Source organism: Stegastes partitus, unplaced genomic scaffold (assembly GCF_000690725.1).
Source record: "Stegastes partitus isolate 25-593 unplaced genomic scaffold, Stegastes_partitus-1.0.2 Scaffold2185, whole genome shotgun sequence".
NCBI lineage: Eukaryota > Metazoa > Chordata > Actinopteri > Pomacentridae > Stegastes > Stegastes partitus.
The window spans coordinates 55354-77997 of record NW_007579916.1 but is presented as its reverse complement, the minus strand read 5'-3'; the positions used below and the strand labels follow the sequence as shown (position 1 = coordinate 77997).

Below are 22644 nucleotides of genomic sequence, written 5' to 3'. Positions count from 1 at the left end.
GGGACGCAAACTGGGGATCTTCTAGCTGCGAGGCGACGGCGCTAACCACCGAGCCACCTTGCAGCCCTGGTTAAACGCAAAACTAAACAAAAAAACATCATGTGACTAAAATAATATTTTGTAATATATGACAATTTGTAAAGTGCAGTACCTGTAACCGGTTAGGTTCACATACTCCAGACCATTCAGCGGTTCAAATGCCTGTACAAGCTTTAAAGAGAAAGAGCACAAAATCATTCATAGATGCCTTCTGGGAAACGCTATGTAGTAGAATAGAGTGAGATGTACCTTGTCAGTGCTGGCAGCATCCCAGGTGGTCTGAAGCTCCACTGAGCCATTGATCAGAACTGCATTGATGGCAAAGTTAGTTACAGTTCTTATGTCAACAACAAGTAAATAAATAAAGACTGAGGATGAAAACTAACAACAGGAGTGTATCTGCATCCAGCTAAAGAAACATGTGCAAACACTTTCAGACTGCTGTGAGCCTTGTTCCACTTTGCCTCTAATTTTACCAAATACAATAGTAGAGTGAAGGAGGGACACTTAGGGCCTGTTACCTGTGACCTTGGCGATGCAGAGCGGAGTGAGGTGGGAAACATTTGCTTTGCACGGCGTATCACGACAGCAGTTGTAATTTTCGCATGTTGGGTTGTTCCAAATGTAGCCGGTGGAGCAGTTGCACTCGGAGAAGATGCCAATTATCAGGCACTCTACCAAGAGAAGTTAAACCAGAAACATTCTTTTGAGTATTTATCTCAGTTTTTCTGCTTCATCCGAACTGTTTGGGGGTGATTTCCATGTAGTTTGACTGTCAGTACCCTGGAAACACAACCAGACCATCCCACACCTCACAAATCGCTGTGACTCCAATGTCAAATTCAAACTGATGCATATAAATCCATCACCTTTGAGCTCCTGTGTATATGCAGGACTACATTAATATGCGTAAGCTCAGAGTTGGATCAGTTTACAACACTCAAAGTCCTTTGTATTGGATTTACTATAATTCTACACCTGAAATCTTCACTGTTGGTCTTTTGCTTTACCCTAATGTCCTCACTGCATGTTAAACTCTATTGCATGGGTTATGATTTAAAGCTTTCAAGAAGAACTGTTTGGCATAATAACCCACAAAAGAGGAAAGTGCTCCACAACTGTACCTGCCACCAACTCGGTGCTTGTGAGGGTCACTGTGTGGGGAGCTCCATCAGCATCATTCACTTGGAGGTCGCTTGTTGAACTCAGAATCGACAGGATCGTCTCGGCCTCCACAGTGGTGTTAGTCTCCACCATCAGCTCCGCAATGTAGATATCTTCAGCAGCAACATGGGACACGTTTATGTAAATTATTGTATTTTTGTTAAATCATTTTGGGTTAAAAATCAAGTTAGAGTATACAAAAGCACCTTGGCTGTTGTTAAGGAGACATAAAGTGACTATTAACTAAGCTTACGTTAATTACAGGACATTATCTGATTACCGGATTTCAGCACACTGAAAGTATTTGTTCTACTTTTTATTGTCATCTCCATTTAGACAATCAGAGAGGACTAAACATGCAAATTCATGCTTCAAATTGTGGTATTCAATCAATACACTTAGAGACAGACAAGCAAGCACACTCACATTCACACGTACGGACAATTTAGAATCCCCAATTAACCTCAACATGCTTTTGAACCTTGTGGGAGGAAGCCAGAGAACCCGGAGAGAACATGCAAACTCCACACAGAGAGATCCTGGGTGTCCTCACTGGGATGTGAACTGGCGACTTTCTTGCTGCGAGGCAACGATGCTAAACCACCGAGCCACCTTGCAGCCCCTATTTGCAACAGATTCGGTAAAAAACACTCCTTGACAGATCTATGAACCCACTAGTGACTCATTCTCAAGTATGGAAGCAAATAAAAAGCGCAAAAAAAAAAAAAAAGCAAATAGTTAAACTATATTAAAATAATATGGAGAGCCACCATTTTTTTCCCCAGTTTTGGTAATACCTGCTGGCACTTGGAAAAATGCTGTGCATGATGAATCCAGGTTTTATTTTTTTTATGTAAAATCAATATCACAGAAATTTCACTTTCTTTTCTTCTTCTTGTATTTATTTATGTATTTATTTTTGCAGTTTTCATGGCATTATGGCCACGTCATCCTGCACACAAGATATTTTGAGTTCTCTTCTAGCCATGCTTGTGTTGTTTCCATCGAGGTGCAGGACTTTATGAAATGAAATGAAAAATACTTTATTTATCCCAGAAGGGAAATTCAATTTATATTGCAGTGAGAACTGCCAAGATGGTTCTTGTAGTGCAGAAAGTTCATCTACATATCTTTCCTAAATATTTGACAGCCTTGTGTTCTGTATACTTGTGCAACTAGTTGATGATGCTAACCATGATCCAGTTGTTAACCTACTGGCCAGTTTTGCCAACATTAGTCAGTCATATTATTACAATGTATATTAATGAACTATTCTTCCTTTTCCTAAATGGCTTTTTTTTTTTTTTTTTTAAATCTTTTACACCATTCATTTCCATAAAAAGGTTATTAATTAAGAAAAACACTGCTGTTTGAGCTTAGTTTAGCAACTAATGTGATTATACATTCAAAAGACATTTTTATCCAGCAGCTTCTATCTTGTATGTGTCTGTAAACCACTGCTCACAACTAGCACAATATGGCTCAGAACCAACAACAAGTTAAAATGTTTGTCTCGATTTACTTTCCCCCTCTTAAATGAATCCAGAAATTGCGACAGTTTCAGGAGAACAAATGAATAGAAATGTCTGCAAAAAGAGATCCTTTCATTACACTGCTGCCTGTTTATAAAGATTTTAGTAAAGTGTAAAGGGACTTACTTCCTGCAAGGACCTGCAATGGCAAGAACAGGCACATAACACACAATTAATCTCACTGTGATCTCAATGCAAATCCACCTTAAACCAAATACAGACATTTTGTCGATTAATAAACATGGACTTGCTGTATATTACATTTGTTTTTTGTTTTTTTTGTAGATAGAACTTGTCATATACATGTTACACACTAAACTTTTCATTCTTATAGAATAAAAAAGGCAAAATTAGAAATGTGAACACGACTCTGATGGTTTAAACCTCTATGTAACTGTACGACATTAAAGTGTGCGGGATCTCTACCTGATAGTGGAAGAACACAGCTCCAGCCATAAAAATGAAAACTCTGAAATGCATTGTTACCCTGGTGAGGGGGAAAAACACACACACACACACACAGCGGTTAATGAATACAAAGAGTGACGATACACAATATTCAAATACATTGCGTACAGTCATAAACACTCAAACCCTATAAACTTAAGCAGAATTGTGAGGACTTATTATTTCCTATAAGGTTTGCATATATACAGATGACTGCTCGCTCTTCATTGATTAAACTGGCAGCATTTCAAATGAAGTCCTGCAGTCACCTGATTCAGCACAAAGCTACAAAATACCACATATCTTTGTGATCTGAATATCTTTTGGTCAATCTTTGGCCTAAAACAACTGACAGGGTTAATACAAAATTTGTTAATACAAACCTGTGGTGCATCACAGGCGGAGGTGTAGCGGACAGTGTAACATGTACACATGCTTTTTTTCCGCTTCTAAATATAAAAATAGTACTTGTGCACTTTCTCTCCAAAGATGGGCAGTGGAACAATGAGTCAGCAGCCCTTCTGCTAGGCAAATGTGAAAACAAATGGGCTCTCCTCTTTCCTCAGGAGTAATAAAAGGTTACACATTCAGAGGTTGGAACAGGCAGCACAGAGATTGGACAGGTTGCTATAGACACCAGATATTCTATGAATGTTCTCTTCGGTATTGTTTTGATTCTTCCTTTCTTTCCTGTGCTTCCCACATCCAGGCAAACTTTGCATTTCTTCTAATAGTCAATTTGGGCACTCCATTACATTCCCTTGACCGTTGTCAATTTCTGAGAAGAATATTTGTCTCTTTAGCTGCTAAATGCTTTATTGTGTTCATGAGCTAGTTGGTTACTGTGCCTGTCTGTTGTATAGTTCTTGGATATGGGTTTGTCAGATCTTTTTCACTAAACACTGCCATCTGCTGCTGTCGGAAACAAGGCTGAGGAATGTGGTGAGGCTGAATGATAAGTAAAGGTGTAAAACCAAGATGCTGAACTGAAAGACAGTACGACACGTAGCTGAGCTGTGGACAGCTGCAGAGTCAGGTAATAAGTCTGCAGAACTTGCTGGAAAATCACAGTTATGTGTCTCACTTAATAATTCGGGAAGTTTCTATTTTGCAGAACTGCCTTACAACTTGAGAAAGGAGCAATGATAGCCCTGAGATTTAAAGCAAATGAATATGATGCTCCCAAAGCAGGACAGTGTGGCCCACTACACTACAGAACTTGCTCAGAAGGGCAAAGACACCAAGATGTTGACCTCGTTTTACAATCTGATCCAGTATGTGTGAAATGCACTGAAACAAACTGATCCTCGGAGGGCCAAACCCAAGAAGCTTCAAAATCCAAAAGATCTATAGCCAATAGCCCGATGTAAGACAGACAGCTTGAAGTCCTGTGTCCAAGTCCTGATGATTCAGAACTCATTTTGTGGTTGATAGGTGCATTCTTGTACATTGTCTGGCTACCATAGACTGTATAAAAGACAGACGTAGCTACCGTGACGTCACTCATTGGTTTCTGCACTGAGAAAATGAAGCCAGGGTTTTGCTACTTCCTGGTTGACATCTTGGATTTTTGGAGCCAGTGATGCAAAGATCGTCGGAGGGGGGCGGAGCCATAGGCGCAGCGATTGGTCAGACGGATTGAGAGGCGGGCCCTCTCTGCCCGCCCACATTTTCCATCTTCTGCTCGCTTCATCTGCATCGTCGCTGCTGACTGTCAATCAAGCCAGCCACGCCCCTTGCCCGCAAAATTTTGACAATTTTTAAAAAATTCAGTATTAATTTATTTTCAAATTGGTCACCTGATCTCTGAATTTGACTATGAAAACTAATAAGAAAAAAATCCTGAGCTGTAGGAATGCGGTATTTCGTGATCTGTGATCACTTCTTTTCCAATTCATGTCTATGGGAGCCAGGGCTTTTTGGAGCCAGCAACTAGCGGACGTAGTGATATTGCAGGTTTTTGACACTTCCGGTTTGGCTTCATTTTTCAGGGCCGGTTGTTACGTCCATCTTTTATACAGTCTGTGCTGGCTACGTGTTGGGCTCCTCTGTCAGTCAGAATAATTTGCATCTAATCAGCTCGGAAACATGCAAACTACTTACACACTTAGCTACTTCTGTTGTGATATGCATGGATATACAAGGAACTGTTGACAAATGGAGTGATCTTTACAAAGCCTTTATAATCAAATACAGCTTAAGCAATCTAAACTGGAAGAACACTGCAGTGCAAGTCATCCATGACTGTTCTCACAGTAACTAATTTCAAATAGTCTTCCCATATAATTTGATTTGTTTTAAATGGTCTTCTCGGTCTATGTTTGACTGTGAGTCTTATTTGAAGCTTTCTTATCGGCAGCTGTCTGTTTTACAGTCAGATCTGTAGGAAACTTGTATTTAGATAGCCAAACTTATTTGCATCACTTTGCATTTGAGTTATGAATACAAACGATGAGCTGGTGGTAACAGTGCAGTGTTCACTCCTACAGTTTTTACACAGTATTGTCAAAACCCTGTGGTACATTTCATGGCCACATCATTTTCTTGTTACTTTGTGTGTGTGTTTTTTAAAACAGGTCCAGCAACACAACCATCCTATTCAGCTGCCAACTATCCATCCATCCATCCATTATCTATACACCACTCAATCCTCACTAGGGTCGTGGGGGGATGCAGGAGTCTATCCCAGCTGACTCAGGGTGAAGGCAGGTTCACTTGGACAGGTCGCCAGTCTATCGCAAGGCTAAGCTACCAACTATATTTTTGCTGTTTTAAATCTAAAGACCATGCTTCATTTAGCACAAGGATAGGTACAATCCAGTAGTGCTTTAACTAAAGAGAGAAAATGCCTCTGCAAACTCCTGCCGAACTTTCTTCTAAAGCATTTCTTCAACTAAACAATGAATAAATCACTCGCTCACTTTGATTCTTCAGAACCAGTTGCTTATTCATAAAAAACAAACAAAAACACCTTAATGATATCATAAATAGTGTGCTACCCTTAGAGAGGCACATTTCTGGTTCCCGAAATAGAGATTAAAGTCACAACAATAGCAGGTAAACATACGAAGTCAGGCTGATTTGTAAACATATATATCCATGATTCTATATTAATTACGATTACACTGTTAAAAATAATCTGGAACTTTACACATTTTTACCTCTTACTTTTGGATTTCTGTGGTTTTTTAAAAAAATATAGCAAAATATCAATTTTTTTTTAAGAAAATGGAACTTTTTTCCTCCCAATATAAAATTACTGTTAAAATACATTCACAAACTTAGCATCATTTAACAAATATTTCATTTTCATCTATTAAATTAAACTGCTTAATTTAACACTGTAAATATATTTCAGATTCAAATTAAATACAATTAGTGACAATTGACAGAAAAAAAGCCCCCAAAAGTGTTGTTTTTTTGGGGGGGTGTTAAGGGTAATTTCAGTGTTCACACATGTAAATATCATTCATTCAACATTGAAAATATCATGTGAAAGTGGATTTCAATTGTGGAAAACTACTGTAGTTTTATGTGATGGTAAATTTCCAGCAGCACGTATGCAGAGACACAGCTGAGAGCAGTACAGTCAGATTGTAGAAACATGTCACGTCTGTTCAGATCTAATTCCTTTCAGAAAAAGAAAAAAAAATCATAAAATGTTCTTACCTTGTCATTAGACTTGCGCTGTACAGAAAAAACACGCAGTTAACTTGTTAACTTTGCAGAACGCAAATCAGGCAGTGTCCCATATCTGCCAGAGGCTCTTCAGAACCAGGGTCAAGCTAAATGAGCACATCTGTCTCAAACACTGGGTAAGGCTGGACAGGGTGTGTGTGTTGAGGGATGGGTGGGGGTGTTACGGGATGCAACGATATCGTTGATTTGTGTTGAAACACTATTTGCATTGATGGCCTGACTCCATATTGGCTGGATTGATCAGCATATGTACAGAGCCTTTCAGCTTTCCATGAATATTTGTCTACCAAATCAAGCGTTCTCCTTCAGGAGGTCACACTGTGAGGCAGCTGGCCTGGTGCTGCCTCGTGCTGACGATTACAATGACGAAGCTGACTACGTGCTGGCTCTTTGAACAAATGTTTAGCTGTGATCGCTTTACTTGAGAATTTTACTTCACTGTATTTCAGGAGAAAATTATGCATGTACTTCACAACATTTATCCGCACAACAGTTGAGTTTACTAATGACTCCGAATACCTACAATAAAGCAGAAAAAAGTAAATCATATAAAACACAAAGCAGCACACTCTTTAACAGTATATATAAATGCAGTAATGTGAGCACTAGTACCTCCACTGCAGCCGGCTACACTCTTAGAATTCAACAATGATGTCATCCATTTTGGGTGCAGAAGCTTAATGTTAAAGGTAAAGTCAGCAATTCTGGATAAAGATTGTAGATATCTGAACTCAGCAGCCGGCTAAGCACTCTTTCCCTTTTAGTTTTCCTTTAGAATCTCCCAAAATTAATGGATGGTCATTGTCATAGCAACAATAGCAACAAGTTGGCTGACATTTCAGCCTTGTATGGCCTGGAAGTGGATGTCTCTTTCTGAAAGCTGAAGCAAAACAAACATGCTATGATCTATTTGATAGGGACACACACAGGTAAAAAAAACAGCTATACCCACTTTAGGGACTTGGTGTTTGAGTATCAAACACCATCAATTTGTATTTTTCCTGTATCAGCTTATAGTGGAAATGTCTGTAACTGGAAAACCCAATTGCTGGTGAATCAATATCTACACCATGAGGAAAAAAAGGAACACACCGCGCAAGTCAGTGAAAGGTTATAAGAAAGTATGCGTCAGGGAATGGATCCAAGATAATATCCAAGTCACGTAGAGTACAGCTAAATCCATCAATAAGAAATGGACGCAGTACGGCACACATATAAATCTGGCTAAAGCAGGAAGTCCTCAAAAAGTGTCTCAACGTGCAAGAAAGAGACGAGTGAAGAAGGCCATCAAGACGGCTATGAGTCCTCCAGAGGAACTACAAGCTTCAGCATTTGAGATGTGAGAGACTATGCATACAACAAGTGTTGCTCGGTTTCTTCACTAGTCACAGCTTTCTGGGGAAAGTCACTGTTGAAAAGAGCTCATATGAAACCAGACTACAGTGGGAGACTCTAGAGTCAATTGTAAGAAGCTCCTTTAGTCTGATGAAACCAAAGTAAGCTTTTTTGCCATCAGACACACCACATCACCACTGTGAAGCATGGTGGTGGCAGCATCATGATGTGGAGATGCTTCTTGGTAGCAGGTCTTGGCCTTCATAAAGGTGGAGGGTAAAATGAATGCAGCAGACTAGAGGGGGGAAATCCTGGAGGAAAACCTGACGCAGTCTGCAAGAGAGCTGCAAGTTCAGAGAAAATTTGTTTTAAATCATACCAAAGCTACGCAGAAATGGTTCAAAGACAGCAAGGCGAATGTTCTGGAGGGGCTGAATCAGAGCCCAGACCTCAATCAGATTGAGAATTTGCGGCTGGACTTTAGAAGGGCTGCTCACTCAGGATCTTTGTGTCATCTGACAGAGCTTGGGCAGCTTTACAAAAATATTGGGGTAGAATTATGGTGTCCAGATGCACAACGCTGACTGAGACTTTTCTACACAGGCTCAATGCTGTATATGTGGCCAAAGGTGCATCTACTATATAGTGACTATTTGACAAAGAGTGTATTCAATTAGAATTAGTGACTTGACCTTTAAAGTACATTTTGCTACTGATGCTTTTACTTTGGTATAATTTTAAATGACTTTTACTCAAGTGAGAGATGTAGACACTGATAGTGACTCAGTGACTGTGGGGTTGTTGCAGCAGCAAAGCACAGTAATATGAGAAGAAAATCATAATAATTAAACAATTCAATCCAATTAAATTTTGTTTATGTAGCGTAGTTCACAACATATGTCATCTCACAATGCTTAACATGTGAAGACCTTACAGATTTAAACAGAGAACCCAACAAGTTGCCTTTGGACTCCCTCTGAGCAAGTGGTCAGCCAACACAAAGCACAAAACTAGAACATAAAATTGTTTGCACGACATTAAAGGAGAAATAGAGGTTATCACAACATTCGAAAGAGTAAATGGTAAAGCACTCCAGGCAGGCCACAAAATAAAATTCAAGTGCAAACTCTCCTCTTTGCATTTTCTTGTGACTTCCTTGCTCATTTAAATGTCTGAGCCTGAGTCACGAACCTGTCCAGCCCTAAAGGCAGGTCCACACCTTTGGTATTCACATAGCAGCAAAGATGATGAAATGATCTTTGCAGACTTTGATACGGTGGCCGACGGATGCAAATGACGTGCATATACATGAATGCGTTGCATAAACAGAAACGCGCTGCAAAAAGAAAAGGCTACATATCCACTCACACAACAGAAGTGCCCCAGGCCTTTAGGGGCAGTAGAGAAGAAGAGATCCATGTCCTGGGACACGTAATAATAATCTGTACACAGAGACCCTGTAGGACGGATCTTTTCCGGGTCTCCGGCGAGGCTGCGCCCGGACGCTAACAGGGTTGCCTCAGCAACGAGCGCAAATTTCCCCCAAACACTGCCGGTGTAATAAAAACAAAAAAAATGCCACAATACGATGTACTGTTTTACACTTTACACTCGCTACGATCACAGGGCATCTTCCGGTCGCCGTTTTCCTGCATGTGTCCTTCTGTTCAGACTACACACATGCCCACCAAATTTCATGGGTGTAGGTGAAACGTGCTGTAGATGTTACAAATCTACATGAGAGTGGAAAACACATGCTTTTCTGTTGCCAGCAGGTGGCGCTATGACTGTGAATGGATATTGGTATATGGGTTTCATCAGGGCAGGACTGTGATCAAGTCTGTAAAGTTGTACACAGATTGGAGCATGAACAGGGTCGTTAGACACGCTTCCTTTGTGATGGTGAATCCTCACAATTCAGAAGGCCACCATTGCCACGCCCTCAGACTTTTGCGGAGCATTTTGATAACTTTTGATCACCATGCCCTGATGTATGCGCTGGCCAAATCTGAGGTGTATAGGAGTTAACCCCTAGGAGGAGATAGATTTTGATTTTATGGGTCCAAGAGGCTTTTTTGTGCATCCTGATGTGTTACATATGCCTACCAAATTTTGTAAACATCGGCTAAACGTCCTGCGGAAGCTAATGGATAAATTGCTGCGGGGGGCGCTATAGAGCCATTTTGCCAAACAGGCACAAATTGTCTGTCGTTGAGCCGATAGTGACTCATATGTAAATTTTGGTGAGTTTATGAGCATTCCAAAGCTGCCAAAAAACTTTTTCGTGTCATAGTAACCGTGCGTCGCCATGGCAACACTGTTGCTTGAAAATGCAAAAGCTTCACGCTGTAGCATCGTCAATGTGGGAAGACTTAGCTGACCAATTTTAGGAATGATATAATGATATCACAAAGTCTGGAACAATGGCACATGTAAGTGTAATGCCTCAAACAGCCTGTTACCAATAGGTGGCGCTATGACTGTGAATGGATTTGGGCATATGGATGTGATCAGGACGGCAGTCTGATTAAATATGAAAAGTTTGAGGCAGATTGGAACATCTACAGGGTAGTTACACAGTACTTCCTGTTTCATGGCGAAGGATCAAAAATCAGAGGGTTGCCATGGCCACGCCCTTTGACCTTTGCAGATGACTTTGATAACATTTTACCTTCAAGGCGTATTCTACATGCTATCCACGTTTCAGCGCTCTGTGACTTACCCCCGAGGAGGAGTTAGCTCAGGTTGGACAAACAAACAATCCAAAATGGGGGACTTCCTGTTGGGTTTAGGGTATGGTTGTCACTGACTTTTTTGTTCGTCTTGACCTCCTCCATATACCTACCATAGGTTGAGGTCAAACATGGGACTCCGTTGAAATTTTCTAGGTGGCGCTGTGGAGCCATTTTTCTATTGAGGTGTGTATTTCCCCCTAATTATAAAATTTGTTGCCGGGTCTGATGTGTTTGCCAAATTTTGTGAGTTTTCGAGTATGTTTAGCACCTAAAAAAACGCGTTTCTTTATGACAAAGTAATAATGATGTAGCAGTTCCAACAGGGTCCTATGCACTGTTAGTGCTCTGACCCTAATAACATGAAGTTTCGTGACTATTTCACGAATTGCCATGAGACTGGGTTGGCTTTATGCTCAACTAACGTGATTTGTCTCGCTCATCGTTGTCTGCCTCTCAGGTGAAAAGCTCACTACTGCCCCTAGAGGCCTGGGGCACTTCGGTTGTGTGACTGGATATGCAGCGTTTTGTTTTCTGTTTATGCAATGCATTCATGTATATGCAGCTCGTTTGTGTATGTGCACATCGTTTGCACCCATCAGCCACCGTACTTTGAACTCTGTTACAAGCAAGTGTGCCTGTAAGAAAAGCATGCATATACCCAATGCAGGTATAAAATGGTAACTGCTTGCAATTTGACATCTTGCTAACTTTGACTATTTTTAATCTGAAGTGAAATTCAGAGTGGTAGATTCATGAATTCTGAAATGTTACAAACAGAGACAGCTACTGACATACCTTAAAGCATATCTTTCTTTAGTGTGACAGTTTTCATTGCTGCCATCCAGAAACACAAGATTATGAAAAGTACATTGGATTATATTAGTAAAAGTACTTCACTACGTAATGGTGAAACAGGTGGTTTGTATTGTCTCCCCTGAATTCTATTCTACTTCTACCATTTTTCCAATAAGTTGACTACATTGCCTACAAAAAGTATTCACCCTCCAGGCCTCCTTTTCACAAACACACCATCACCACCGTGAAGCATGGTGGTGGCAGCATCATGATGTGGGAATGCTTCTTAGCAGCAGGTCCTGGAAGGCTTGTGAAGGTAGAGGGTAAAATAAAAGCAGTAATGTACAGTGAAATCCTGGAGGACCACCTAATGCAGTCTGCAAGAGAACTGCAACTTGGGAGTAGATTTGTTTTCCAGCAAGACAATGACCTGAAACATAGAGTCCAAAGCGACACAGAAATGGTTTAAAGACAACAAGGTGAATGTTCTGAGACCTATCCACATAGGCTCAGTGCTGTATATGTGGCCAGGCTGCTTGCATTTAGTAAATAATGACTTGAAGGGGGTGAATACTTGTGAAATCACGTATTTCAGCTTTTCCATTTTTAACTAATAAACAATACTTTGTAGAAATATGTTTAGGATGTTTTCCCTTTGACATCAAAGAGATTTTTTTTTTTGGGTGAATTCTTGTCTAGAATGCGAAGTGATATTGACTATGATTCAATGCTAAAAAGCAATAAAAGAGAAAAACTTGAAGTACGTCATGTTGACACTGTACCTGAACCCAAGGTCATCACTTCAACGCATTGCATCTTATTTGTTTGATCTACATACGGCTCAAAAACAACTTGAGGAACATGGCAAGGATCTCCAGGCATTGACTCGGCCTCCAAACTCTCCAGTTTCTAATCAGATTGAGCATTTGTGGGATACACATACAGAGGTGACACACTTTAGCCGATGGGTTTAATGTTGCTTCTGATCAGTGTGGCGACATACAGTCTGTGATTGTAAGCACTTTTGATATGTTTTCATGAATCTATCATCACATGCTTTTGCTCTTAATTTATATTAATTTCCTTTCGCTTTGCAGCAGGAACACCTTACAAGAAACCCTCAAACTTGCAACTCTGACTCCTTTCACCACCTTCAAGCTTAAAATCCAACAGATCGTAGTCGACTGTTGCTTCTGCTGATCACACCGGACTTTACTTACATACTTATATATATACACACACACACACACTTTCTTACACCTCATGCACATTGTTTTTCACTCACATGCATATGCTCTCATGCTTCTTACTTGTTTACTTTTATGTTATGTTTATGTTGGTGTCTGTAATTTAGATGTGTATTTGTTTCTGCCGGAGCCTCTTGAGCCAGGTCATGTTAGCAAATGAGAACTGGTTGAATAAAAAAGGTTAAATGAAAAAAATAAAAATAAAAATAATACACATGTAAATGTAAACATAAACATTCATTCACATCCTCAAAGAGCTATATAGTTAAAGTGTTTAAAGCCGTAGTGCAGCTGTGATGGAAACCAGCAACAATTCCAGATGTCACAGCTACATGCAATTCCTCAGTTAAATTAATTATGTTGTAAGCATCAAGATGACCTTTGTCAGCATTTTTAGCTTATTTTTTAATTTAAATAAGCTGTAGTTTATCTCAAACATGTAGTTTGTAGAACTAAAACTTCTTTCACAGTTTCACAAATTCAAGACAGGGTGTAAAAAAACAAAAGAACACATTTGGTGTATCCAGAGGTACCTGGAAGGAATGATTATGACGAGTGTTCCAGCTGATGATTCTTGAGACTTTGTGCAAGTCCTGTTTTACATACGTGCTCTGAAGGCCGGTGATCTTATTTGCAGGTTTCTCTGTGCTGCTTTGTTTTTCCAAGACAAAAAAAATACATAACTTTGAATGACAAAAGATACAGAATCCATCCATCCATTATCTAAACACCACTTAATCCTCACTAGGGTCATGGGGGGCTGGAGCCTATCCCAGCTGACTTAGGGTGAAGGCAGGGGACAACCTGGACAGGTCACCAGTCTATCACAGGGCTACACTTAGAGACAGACAACCAAGCACACTCACATTCACACCTACGGACAATTTAGAATCACCAATTAACCTCAGCATGTTTCTGGACTGTGGGAGGACGCCGGAGAACCTGGAAAGAACCCATGCTGCACGGGGAGAACATGGAGACTCCATGTAGAAAGATCCCGGTGCCCCCACCGACCTTACTGCTGCGAGGCAACAGTGCTTTTTAAATAATTGTGTATCATTGAATATTTATATTCAATAAGGCAGAAAAATGTTGAAATATGGGAAATGAAGAGGAATAACTGAGGCAGAAGTGGCTTTTTTCTTGCTCCTTAGCATGTGAAATCACCAGCAGATGCTACATATTAATAAATAAAATCAATTCCTGATTCTCCCTTTGCCACTCAGAACTATATTTGACTGACAGAACCGTTCGGGTCAATTTATCATTGTGATGCCACCCCTTCAGTAAACAAGTCCAGTGATCTGTGTCAGACAGCCTTGCTCTCTCGAACTGATTTGATTAGCAAAGCAAACCAAAAGAAGAGCCAGTTTGCATGTACTTTGTGGACATTTGGTTGATTTCAAATTGCACAATGATTACACACCATTATATGTATTTGCCTTGATTGAAATGAAGTGGAATCTCCCGGTATACCTTATCACAGCCTGTGCAAAGTATAAAAATCTATTCAATGTTACAGCAGATACAGAATCTATCTCTCTATGAGCTCCTCTTGGGAAACACATACATCCCTTTTCATTGGAAACAACTACGATCTGATAGCGAGTGGTTACAAATAGTTGCTACGTGTAGAGACAGACATGTTCTTATCTAATAAATGATAAACAAAAAAGTCCTCTAAACAGACAAACAAACATAACTATTACTACAATACATCTAATAAACCTTTACATTAAATACACACCAAACCCAACTGTGATCTAATTGAAAATGGCTACAACAAATACCAAAACATTTTGCTGGTGTGTATTACACAGCACACCATTACTTTACATGAAACCTTCAGAAAATGACTCAACTGATGCTTTGTTCATTTTCTCAAAAGAGCAAACATGACTCTTCTTGGATGTAATATTATGCTTTGGATATTAATGCAACTTTTGTACCTTTCCCTTGTTTTCCTTCCTAAAAAACAAAAAAAGTAAAAAGAAACAAACAAAAAAGAGCTGATTTAACTAGAGCTGTCCAGATTATCAGGTGCTGCCGAAAGAGCGTGTTTCATTGGATGCACCAGATGATATGTTGTAGACGCCTGAAAAACCAGTGACAGAACAACGTGATTCAGTTAGCGGCAAAACAAAACAACAGCAGGTACAGTGGTAAAACAAGAGGCTGGAGATCGGCAGAGCTGATGATGTTTAACAGCTGTCTTTATTTTCTAACCATTTAGTTGTAGACTATTGTAGTTGATACAGTGGAAGCTTGAGCTGATGAAAAGTAAGAGAATCGTCAGAGTTAGTGGACTTTCTTTCTTGAAAAACCACAAATGTCTGTGCCAAATTTTGTGGCAACCATTGTCGTGAATTTTTTAAGATTGTCACTAAGTCAGTTATGACAAGGATTCATCTTGGGGGAAGTGTAAGCATCAACATTTTAGGGCAATCCATCCATGAATTGTTTTCAGTCTGTAGCAAAGTATTGGATAACCTGACCAACTCCTATGCAAGTCTCCAGTACACCTCATAAAAAATATAAACTCGTACTTCCATACCTTTTCTTCGTTTCCATTTCCGAAAAAATCCAAGTCTGCTTGATAATGTTCCAGCACTGGTGCTCTGAAACAAGTGAAAAAACAAAAATATGAACCACCTCAGTATTTGACAAGCTGCTACCAAAGAATGACATGAATGTGAAAACTCTTCTTACCCTTGTCCCACTTCTTGAAGTTTGTGACTTCATTGCTATTTCTGACCGCACCTGAAAGGTTGATGCTCAAATATTAGTGCACGCCTACAACACCTTAACAAGTATGTTTCTAAGATACAGCAGTATTCAAAGGTAGGAAGTGTTAGCATTACAGCAGGTTTCAAATAGGGCTGAACAAATAATCAAAATATTATTGAAACTGCAATGTGGCTAAGTGCAATATTTCAATCGCAGCGGCTGGAATGTGTACACATACTTCTGATTATATAATGTGTAGAAGAACGTGCAAGTCTACTGTTTTGAGTTTGAGTCAGCAGCTGTGTGGGTGCACGGAAAACCCACAAACTGGGTGAAGAATCCTTAATAAAAATAGAAATGGGAGAATTCCATCAAGCTAAAGAAGGTGTCGTGTTTTACATGTACCTCTTCTCCCCCTAAAAAGCCAATAATCTGCTTTATAATAGTCGAGTCAGGAAGCATCCTGCCAATTGTGTTGTTGTTGACGCAAAAATGTGTTGTAAAACTGTGTGCATTCATAGTCCAAGTATAATCTGTGGGAAAATGCTTTCACTGCTTTATTTTAGAAGAAAACAAAAACCTTTTCAGCAGCTTGTATCAAATTTGACCACCCCATGTTATTCCACGTCCACCTCTGCTTCATTGTCGGGTCCATGCACTAAATGTGCTCATAGTGGCCAGGTTAAAGCCAAACATGTTGGAACCATTTGAAGCTCCCAATGTGGATCACGTTTATTCAAGCTGAGTAAAATTTTGAAAATTGAGACATACGTACCTTTTTGTCCAAAAGTGTTCCAAACACCAATATAAAGAAACCCTTTTAAAAGAGACACAGAGTAAAGTCAGCTACAAGGAATTAAGTGACAAAAGGCAAGTTTACCATGCACTAAAATCAAATGTTAGTGAGTAGTATAGTGTAATATACATATCATATTAGAAGCTAATAAATTTGTACCTGCAGTGAATTGAAGAATGCGAATGAATAATGGATTGCAGTGTTGAATGGGTCAACCATGAGTCCCACTCCCAGACTCCAAGTTAATCCAAAAAATGGTGTGAGCACAGCCAAACTCCTGGCAATAACCACGAGAACATGTCTCTCACCAGCTTGTGCTGCGTCTCCCCCGACCCTTCTCCTCAACATTTTGTATATCACCACAAGCAGGATCACAAAGTTTATTGCCACTATTAGCAGTGCTGGGATCACAAATGCCAGCAGAGCCTTGGATGCTTGCCAGTTGAGCCAGCAGACCCCAGTTTCTTGAATGTATGCTTCTTGGGGTGCAGTTACAGCTATGGTTATGGTTGCAATGATGAGAGGTGCCCCATAGCCTAAACAGAATCCAATAGCCAACATGGATGTTTTAGACAAACCTCCATCAAATACACTGACTGCACGGTAGAGCAACAGCAAGGCTGATGCTAGCATCCAGAAGAACAGGGCTAGGTAGAAAAAATGGATAAAAAAGGTAGCTGCAGAGCATGCTGGTGGGTTTTCTTCCTTTGTGTCAGAAATGGCTGCCCCAATGATAAACCAAATGTTTGCAATCAGTAGGGACACTGCGATGTTAACGATGGAAACATGTCGCAAGTAAGATGTGTTGTTCTTTCGGATTTTTCTCCAAATGACCGCTTCAATGATGAGACATATGACCAAGGACGCCATGGATATTCCAACTCCAATGTAGCTTACATAGGCCAATCCAGGGACATCATCTGGACTGTAGGGCGACATAAGGATGGAGAATGAGGTAAGGTGGTTGCAGTTGCAGGTGACGGTTTCGGTGTCATCAGATACCAAAGTGCAGCCTTCACCGTCCCACCCTCCAAGACCATCGAAGAGGCTGAAGTTCCAGAAAACACATTGTGGATTTCCCAGACTATTGTTTGTAATATCAAACGTGAAAGAAATATTACTGATGCTGCTATTGGACTGAACAAGTACAACTCTGCCATTGATAACGTTAACAGATGAATTGGCTTCATCTCTTGCAGGAAGTACGTTATCCATTGATTCAAACGTTAACACAGTGATTGACTGATTTCCTCCATCAGGCTCTGTTATGTTTATCTCCACTGAAGAATCAAAGTCAGCATTGAAAGTGTTTTCGAATGTGGTTTTGTTCAACAGAATAGAAGGTGTCTCAATGTTGAACGTGCCACTGGTAAGTCGTGTTGTTATAGTCTCAAGAGACTGCAGTAATGATGAGCTGACACTTTCAGCTGAGGTGTTGGTACTTCTCGTTGCTGGGCTGTTTCTGGTGTCATTGGTGTTTATAAAGTCCCATGATTCCTTTGCCTCGTCTGTAGTAAGAACACCTGCAGTCAGCAGGACATCCTAAATGCCAAGAAAGGAAAATATTAGATCATGTACTCTATATTTTCAGCAACATGCTCATTAGAACTTGTAAACCTTAGCAATCTGATTGACTTACCTCCATTGAAGTTGTGTTTATTGACGCATCCAATGATAACAATGTGTTGGCTACATTGTTGAATATGTCAGAAATTGCCCTGATGGTGGCAGGAGATTCAACAACTTCCACAGTGAAGTTGACAGTGACGTTGCCGAGTCTCTCCAAGAAACCTGGCAGGCTATTGATATTCAAATTCTGAGATTTAAAAGACAAAGGGATGTACATTACACAGTGTGTTGAAAACATAGACTGTATACCAGAGATGGGCATAGCCACTGTGATGTCATCCATTGGTTTGTGAGCATTTTGAAATGTTGAGATTGACATTTGGCCATCATGATCTCGCTCTTTTAGAACTGGACGTAGCAAGTGGGGTGTGTAAAGTGAAGTTTTATGAATGAAAATTTGAGGACACTAGGGGGTCTGTTTGCATCTAAATGGACCACAACTTATGAAACACACATAGTTCTGTATTCAGAAATGTTTGAAACTAGCGATTGAGACTATAAATTCCTTCTCGAGGATGTCTGTATAATCAGATATACAAAGATCCTTCCACATTGGATTCACTTTTTATCCATCTGTTTTTTAAGATCAGATTTTTGTTGCACAGTGCAGCAGTGTGTAGGGTTTCACATCATCTTTGAAATTATCCTGATAGTTAGTTTGTGTAAAAATTAAACAATCCCTGTGAAATTATTTTGCTGCCACAGGGGGTTTGAACCTACAATATTGTAAGGAAGCACATTATGGTTAGCAACCATGGCTAACTATTTAGTGCTCAGTCAGGACTAGATGAGGGGTATCCAATCCTGGTCCTCGAGGGCCACAGTCCTGCATGTTTTAGATGTTTCTCTCTTCCAACACACACATTCAAATGATCAGGATCATTATCAGGCTTCTACAGAGTTTGATGATGAGCTGATTATTTGACCAGGACCAGGATTGGACACCCCTACACTAGATAATCCAATCGATACTCAAAACATCCAAATTTTCTGTACAGCACTGTCAGCAAAAGACCACAGTTCTTGTACGACCGACCCACAGCTACATCGTGAATAAGAGAGAGTCAAAATAATCTAAAACAGCAAGAGAAGCAGATCACCTCAGACTCGGATTGCAGCTGCTGAATGGGTCGGAGGACGCAGTTGTCTTGTCGATCTTCGAATTCACCATTTGCCTTACAAACTGCTGTCTTTTCTCCCACCTTGTCGTCTTCGCACTCTGCTACAGCCCTGAAGCCTATAATTCCATCACCAAATTCTGGATCCGAGCATACAAATTCTAGAGAGACAGAAGACGGTTTTGATCTCAGCATGTAATTATACCGAACATGTCTCATCCTGATTGTTTGAAACGCTCTGTAAAGTTTGGATCAGTACTCACCATCTCCAGATAACTCCAGTACAATTTCTTTTTTAAATACTGGACTGGTTTTTGTTTGACAAGTAAAATTCCTTTCCAGGTTTGTACAGCTGGCAGGGACTGAAAATGGAACTGTGATGTTCACACCTGCAACTGGACAGCAACAACAACAAAAGTTAACTTAGAGATCAGAATCAGAAATACTTCATTTGTCCTCGAGGGTAAATTCTTTTTTTTATTACACGCACATTTCCTGCCCAAGAATAAAGATAGAAATATAATAAGAGTAAAATTTAAAAAATGAAGAGTAAAAAGATACATAAAAGATTGTAGATTTTATACTTTGGCAATTTGTTACTGTATCCATTGTTGTTGCTGTTAATATTATTATTATTACTATTGTTGTTGTTACTATAGTTGCTGAGGTTGTGTTGGTGTTGTTGTTGCTGGTGGAGCAATTTCCCTGAAGTTTCCACCAATGGGATCAATAAAGTTCTATTCTATTCTGTTTCTATAGAGAAATAAATATAGTAAATAAGTACAAAAAATGTCAACCTCTATAAAGACATATTTACACATGTGTACAGTTATGTTGCAGATTGTATGAAGATGAGTACAGTATAAACATCCACAAGTTAAAAATAATCAACATTTTCACAAACAGCTGTGTGAAAACTGCCTTAAAATGATTTTTGAACAGCTGGTTTGTCTTTTGGTGCTGGTTTACCTGCAGTTTCAAAGCCCAGCAACTCCACCTCGTAGGGACTGTTGACAGAGCACTGCAGTGTCACATTGTCACCCCCACACCGCACGTTTTTTCTGACCGGTTTCACTCGGATCACGGGTGTATCTTTCAAACTGAAGGCTTCACTGGATTTCTGTCGAAAAACTGTGTTGTCTGCCCGTTTCAGCTGACAGTCATAGAGTCCTGAAATCAAATGTGATCATCAGTTAACAGTCAAATAAACACCACACAAAATTTGCATTTACGTACTGTAGCTACAATGGGAGAAACATTCTTGTCCACTTTCCTGCTAGTTTAACGGCTTTCAGTGGTAAAGACATGAACTTAGCCGTCACAACCTTGAAAGTACAACAACATCTCCTATTTTTGCTTTTGTTTGTCAGAACAGATGGATAAGTTTCTTCCATTCAGCCAGTAAACTGCTTAATTTAAAACCCCAAAGAAGCAGTAATGTCAGCGTTTGAAGAGGACTCTAACAGCCTGAAAGACATGAGACATTGCACAACCATCCACGTTTGCTTTTCTGCTAAAGTCTTAAGTTACACACCTAAATCTTCTCCTCCACCGTAGTTTTCTGATCAAGTCACAAAAACAAACACTGACAGCTGCTGACATACATTTGCAAGCTAGATAAGCAATTACCAATCTACAGTGCCTATAAAAAGTATTCCACTATTTCTGTGCAGCTTTGGCTGTCTGCTTTAGGTCATTGTCCTGTTGAAAAATAAATCTTTCAAGTCAGAGTTCTCTTGAAGACCGGATCAGGTTGTACTTGACTTCATTTATTATATCCTCTACCTTTATAAACCTTTCAGGGCCTGCTGCTGAGTAGCATCACTGCATCATGATGCTGCCACTACCATGCTTCACAGTGGGAATGGTGTGTTTGTCATGATGTGCAGTGTTTGGTATCCGTCAAACATAACATCTAGTCTGACAGCCAAAAAGCTCAATTTGGTCTCATCATACCAAAGATCCTTTTTTTAGTTAACTTCAGAGTCTACCACATGCTGTCTGGTGAACTCTTGTCAAAACTTATTATGAGCTTTTTCAGCCATGGCTTTCTCTTTGCCACACTCCCATGAAGCTATAACTGGCAAGGAACTCCAGCAACAGTTGAAGTGTGTACAGTCATTTGTTTCTCAACCATGAAGCTTGTAACTCCTTTAGAGGATCCACAGGTGTCTGGGTGGCTTCCCTCAGTAGTCTCTTTTTATCGATCTATCAGGGTTGTCTTTGAACTGTAAGACAAATACTGTCCTCAAGCCAATCAGAGCTGTGCGTTTGCACATTTAGTGATCTACTGACTACACCTCACTTACTGTATTTCTTACCATTATCAGTGCTAAAAAATCTGGACACAGTTAATGCTGCTGCTCCATTCTGAATTAAAAAGCTGTGCTCTGTGTCTGCACTTATGAGCTCGTTGTTATGTCTCCACTCTGCAGTCCAGTTGGTACCAAAATTGAGATGTCCTGGTGGAGGGCCGCATGTCACAGTCACACTCCGACCAAAAAATACTTCAGTTGGATTAAACTGTAAGAGTGTCTCACCTTTAAAGATAAAATGGACACAAAGGTCAGACAGCTAGTAAACATTCTGCTTTCCAGAAACTTTGGACATCCATCCGTTGTCTATACACCGCTTAATCCTCAGTAGGGCCGCGGGGGGCTGGAGCCTAATTTCGGACATGACAAACATAACAAATGTGATAATAAGAAAATTTAAAAAAATCACAAGTGTATAAGACTGCCTTACTGTCATATATCATTGAGTATTTTTGTGCCAGATTTGTAAATAATCCAACTTTTAGTGCTTCAGTTTGTGTCTCTGGAAAAGAAGTGGCAATGACAGTATAGGTAGCGATAGTGCTTCCATTCCTGCAAGACAGAATTAAATCCAAATGAAAATCCAACCACCAGCTGGTGCAATGTTGTTCCCTTAGTATATCTGTTCTGGAAAATTGACATAAACCACTATTCAGTGTCTACAGACAGGGTCTTTAACACTCTACCCCCACACATAGTCAAAACTTTTTTAGGTTTTGCATAGAATTTTATTTTAAAATTTGGTATCCTTTAACAGTTGCTAGGATATTTCAGTCTTGACTGAAGTGATGGACGGACTGAATTTCCTGAACAGCTAAAAATAAGGTGAAAAAAATAAAATAAAAAAATCATTTTACTGTAAAAACTTTAAAGCTTAGTAAAATATGCTGGAGTGTCTTCATTCTTTGATATAAATATATTATATTGAAAATTTTTAAAAAGTAATGTAAAAGGAATAAAATTTGATTTACCTGAAACCAATTAATTGTGCTGAAACTGGAGCTGGGAAGTGTGTCCTAACTTGGTTTTGAATCTGTTTGAGACAGTGACATAGACACAAGAAGAT

At 39.8% G+C, this 22644-nt stretch overlaps 2 protein-coding genes across 2 annotated transcripts in view; both read right to left on the bottom strand.

Moving 5' to 3' along the window:
- Window positions 1–6969, bottom strand: part of adgrf3b (adhesion G protein-coupled receptor F3b) — a 22235-nt gene extending 15266 nt beyond the window's left edge. The window contains exons 1-7 of the mRNA XM_008304311.1: window positions 6852–6969; window positions 3162–3222; window positions 2862–2874; window positions 1164–1316; window positions 561–713; window positions 289–347; window positions 152–210 (exon numbers count right to left, since the gene is read on the bottom strand). Of these exons, the coding sequence (XP_008302533.1) occupies window positions 152–210; window positions 289–347; window positions 561–713; window positions 1164–1316; window positions 2862–2874; window positions 3162–3222; window positions 6852–6859 (506 nt within the window). The 5' untranslated portion in view covers window positions 6860–6969. The remainder of the gene's footprint in view (window positions 1–151; window positions 211–288; window positions 348–560; window positions 714–1163; window positions 1317–2861; window positions 2875–3161; window positions 3223–6851) is intronic.
- A 7167-nt stretch (window positions 6970–14136) lies between these two features.
- Window positions 14137–22644, bottom strand: part of LOC103374242 (probable G-protein coupled receptor 116) — a 31913-nt gene continuing 23405 nt past the window's right edge. The window contains exons 7-18 of the mRNA XM_008304303.1: window positions 22550–22611; window positions 22009–22130; window positions 21585–21803; window positions 20233–20433; window positions 19527–19658; window positions 19246–19424; window positions 18156–18332; window positions 16676–18058; window positions 16496–16537; window positions 15703–15753; window positions 15548–15611; window positions 14137–15088 (exon numbers count right to left, since the gene is read on the bottom strand). Of these exons, the coding sequence (XP_008302525.1) occupies window positions 15030–15088; window positions 15548–15611; window positions 15703–15753; window positions 16496–16537; window positions 16676–18058; window positions 18156–18332; window positions 19246–19424; window positions 19527–19658; window positions 20233–20433; window positions 21585–21803; window positions 22009–22130; window positions 22550–22611 (2691 nt within the window). The 3' untranslated portion in view covers window positions 14137–15029. The remainder of the gene's footprint in view (window positions 15089–15547; window positions 15612–15702; window positions 15754–16495; window positions 16538–16675; window positions 18059–18155; window positions 18333–19245; window positions 19425–19526; window positions 19659–20232; window positions 20434–21584; window positions 21804–22008; window positions 22131–22549; window positions 22612–22644) is intronic.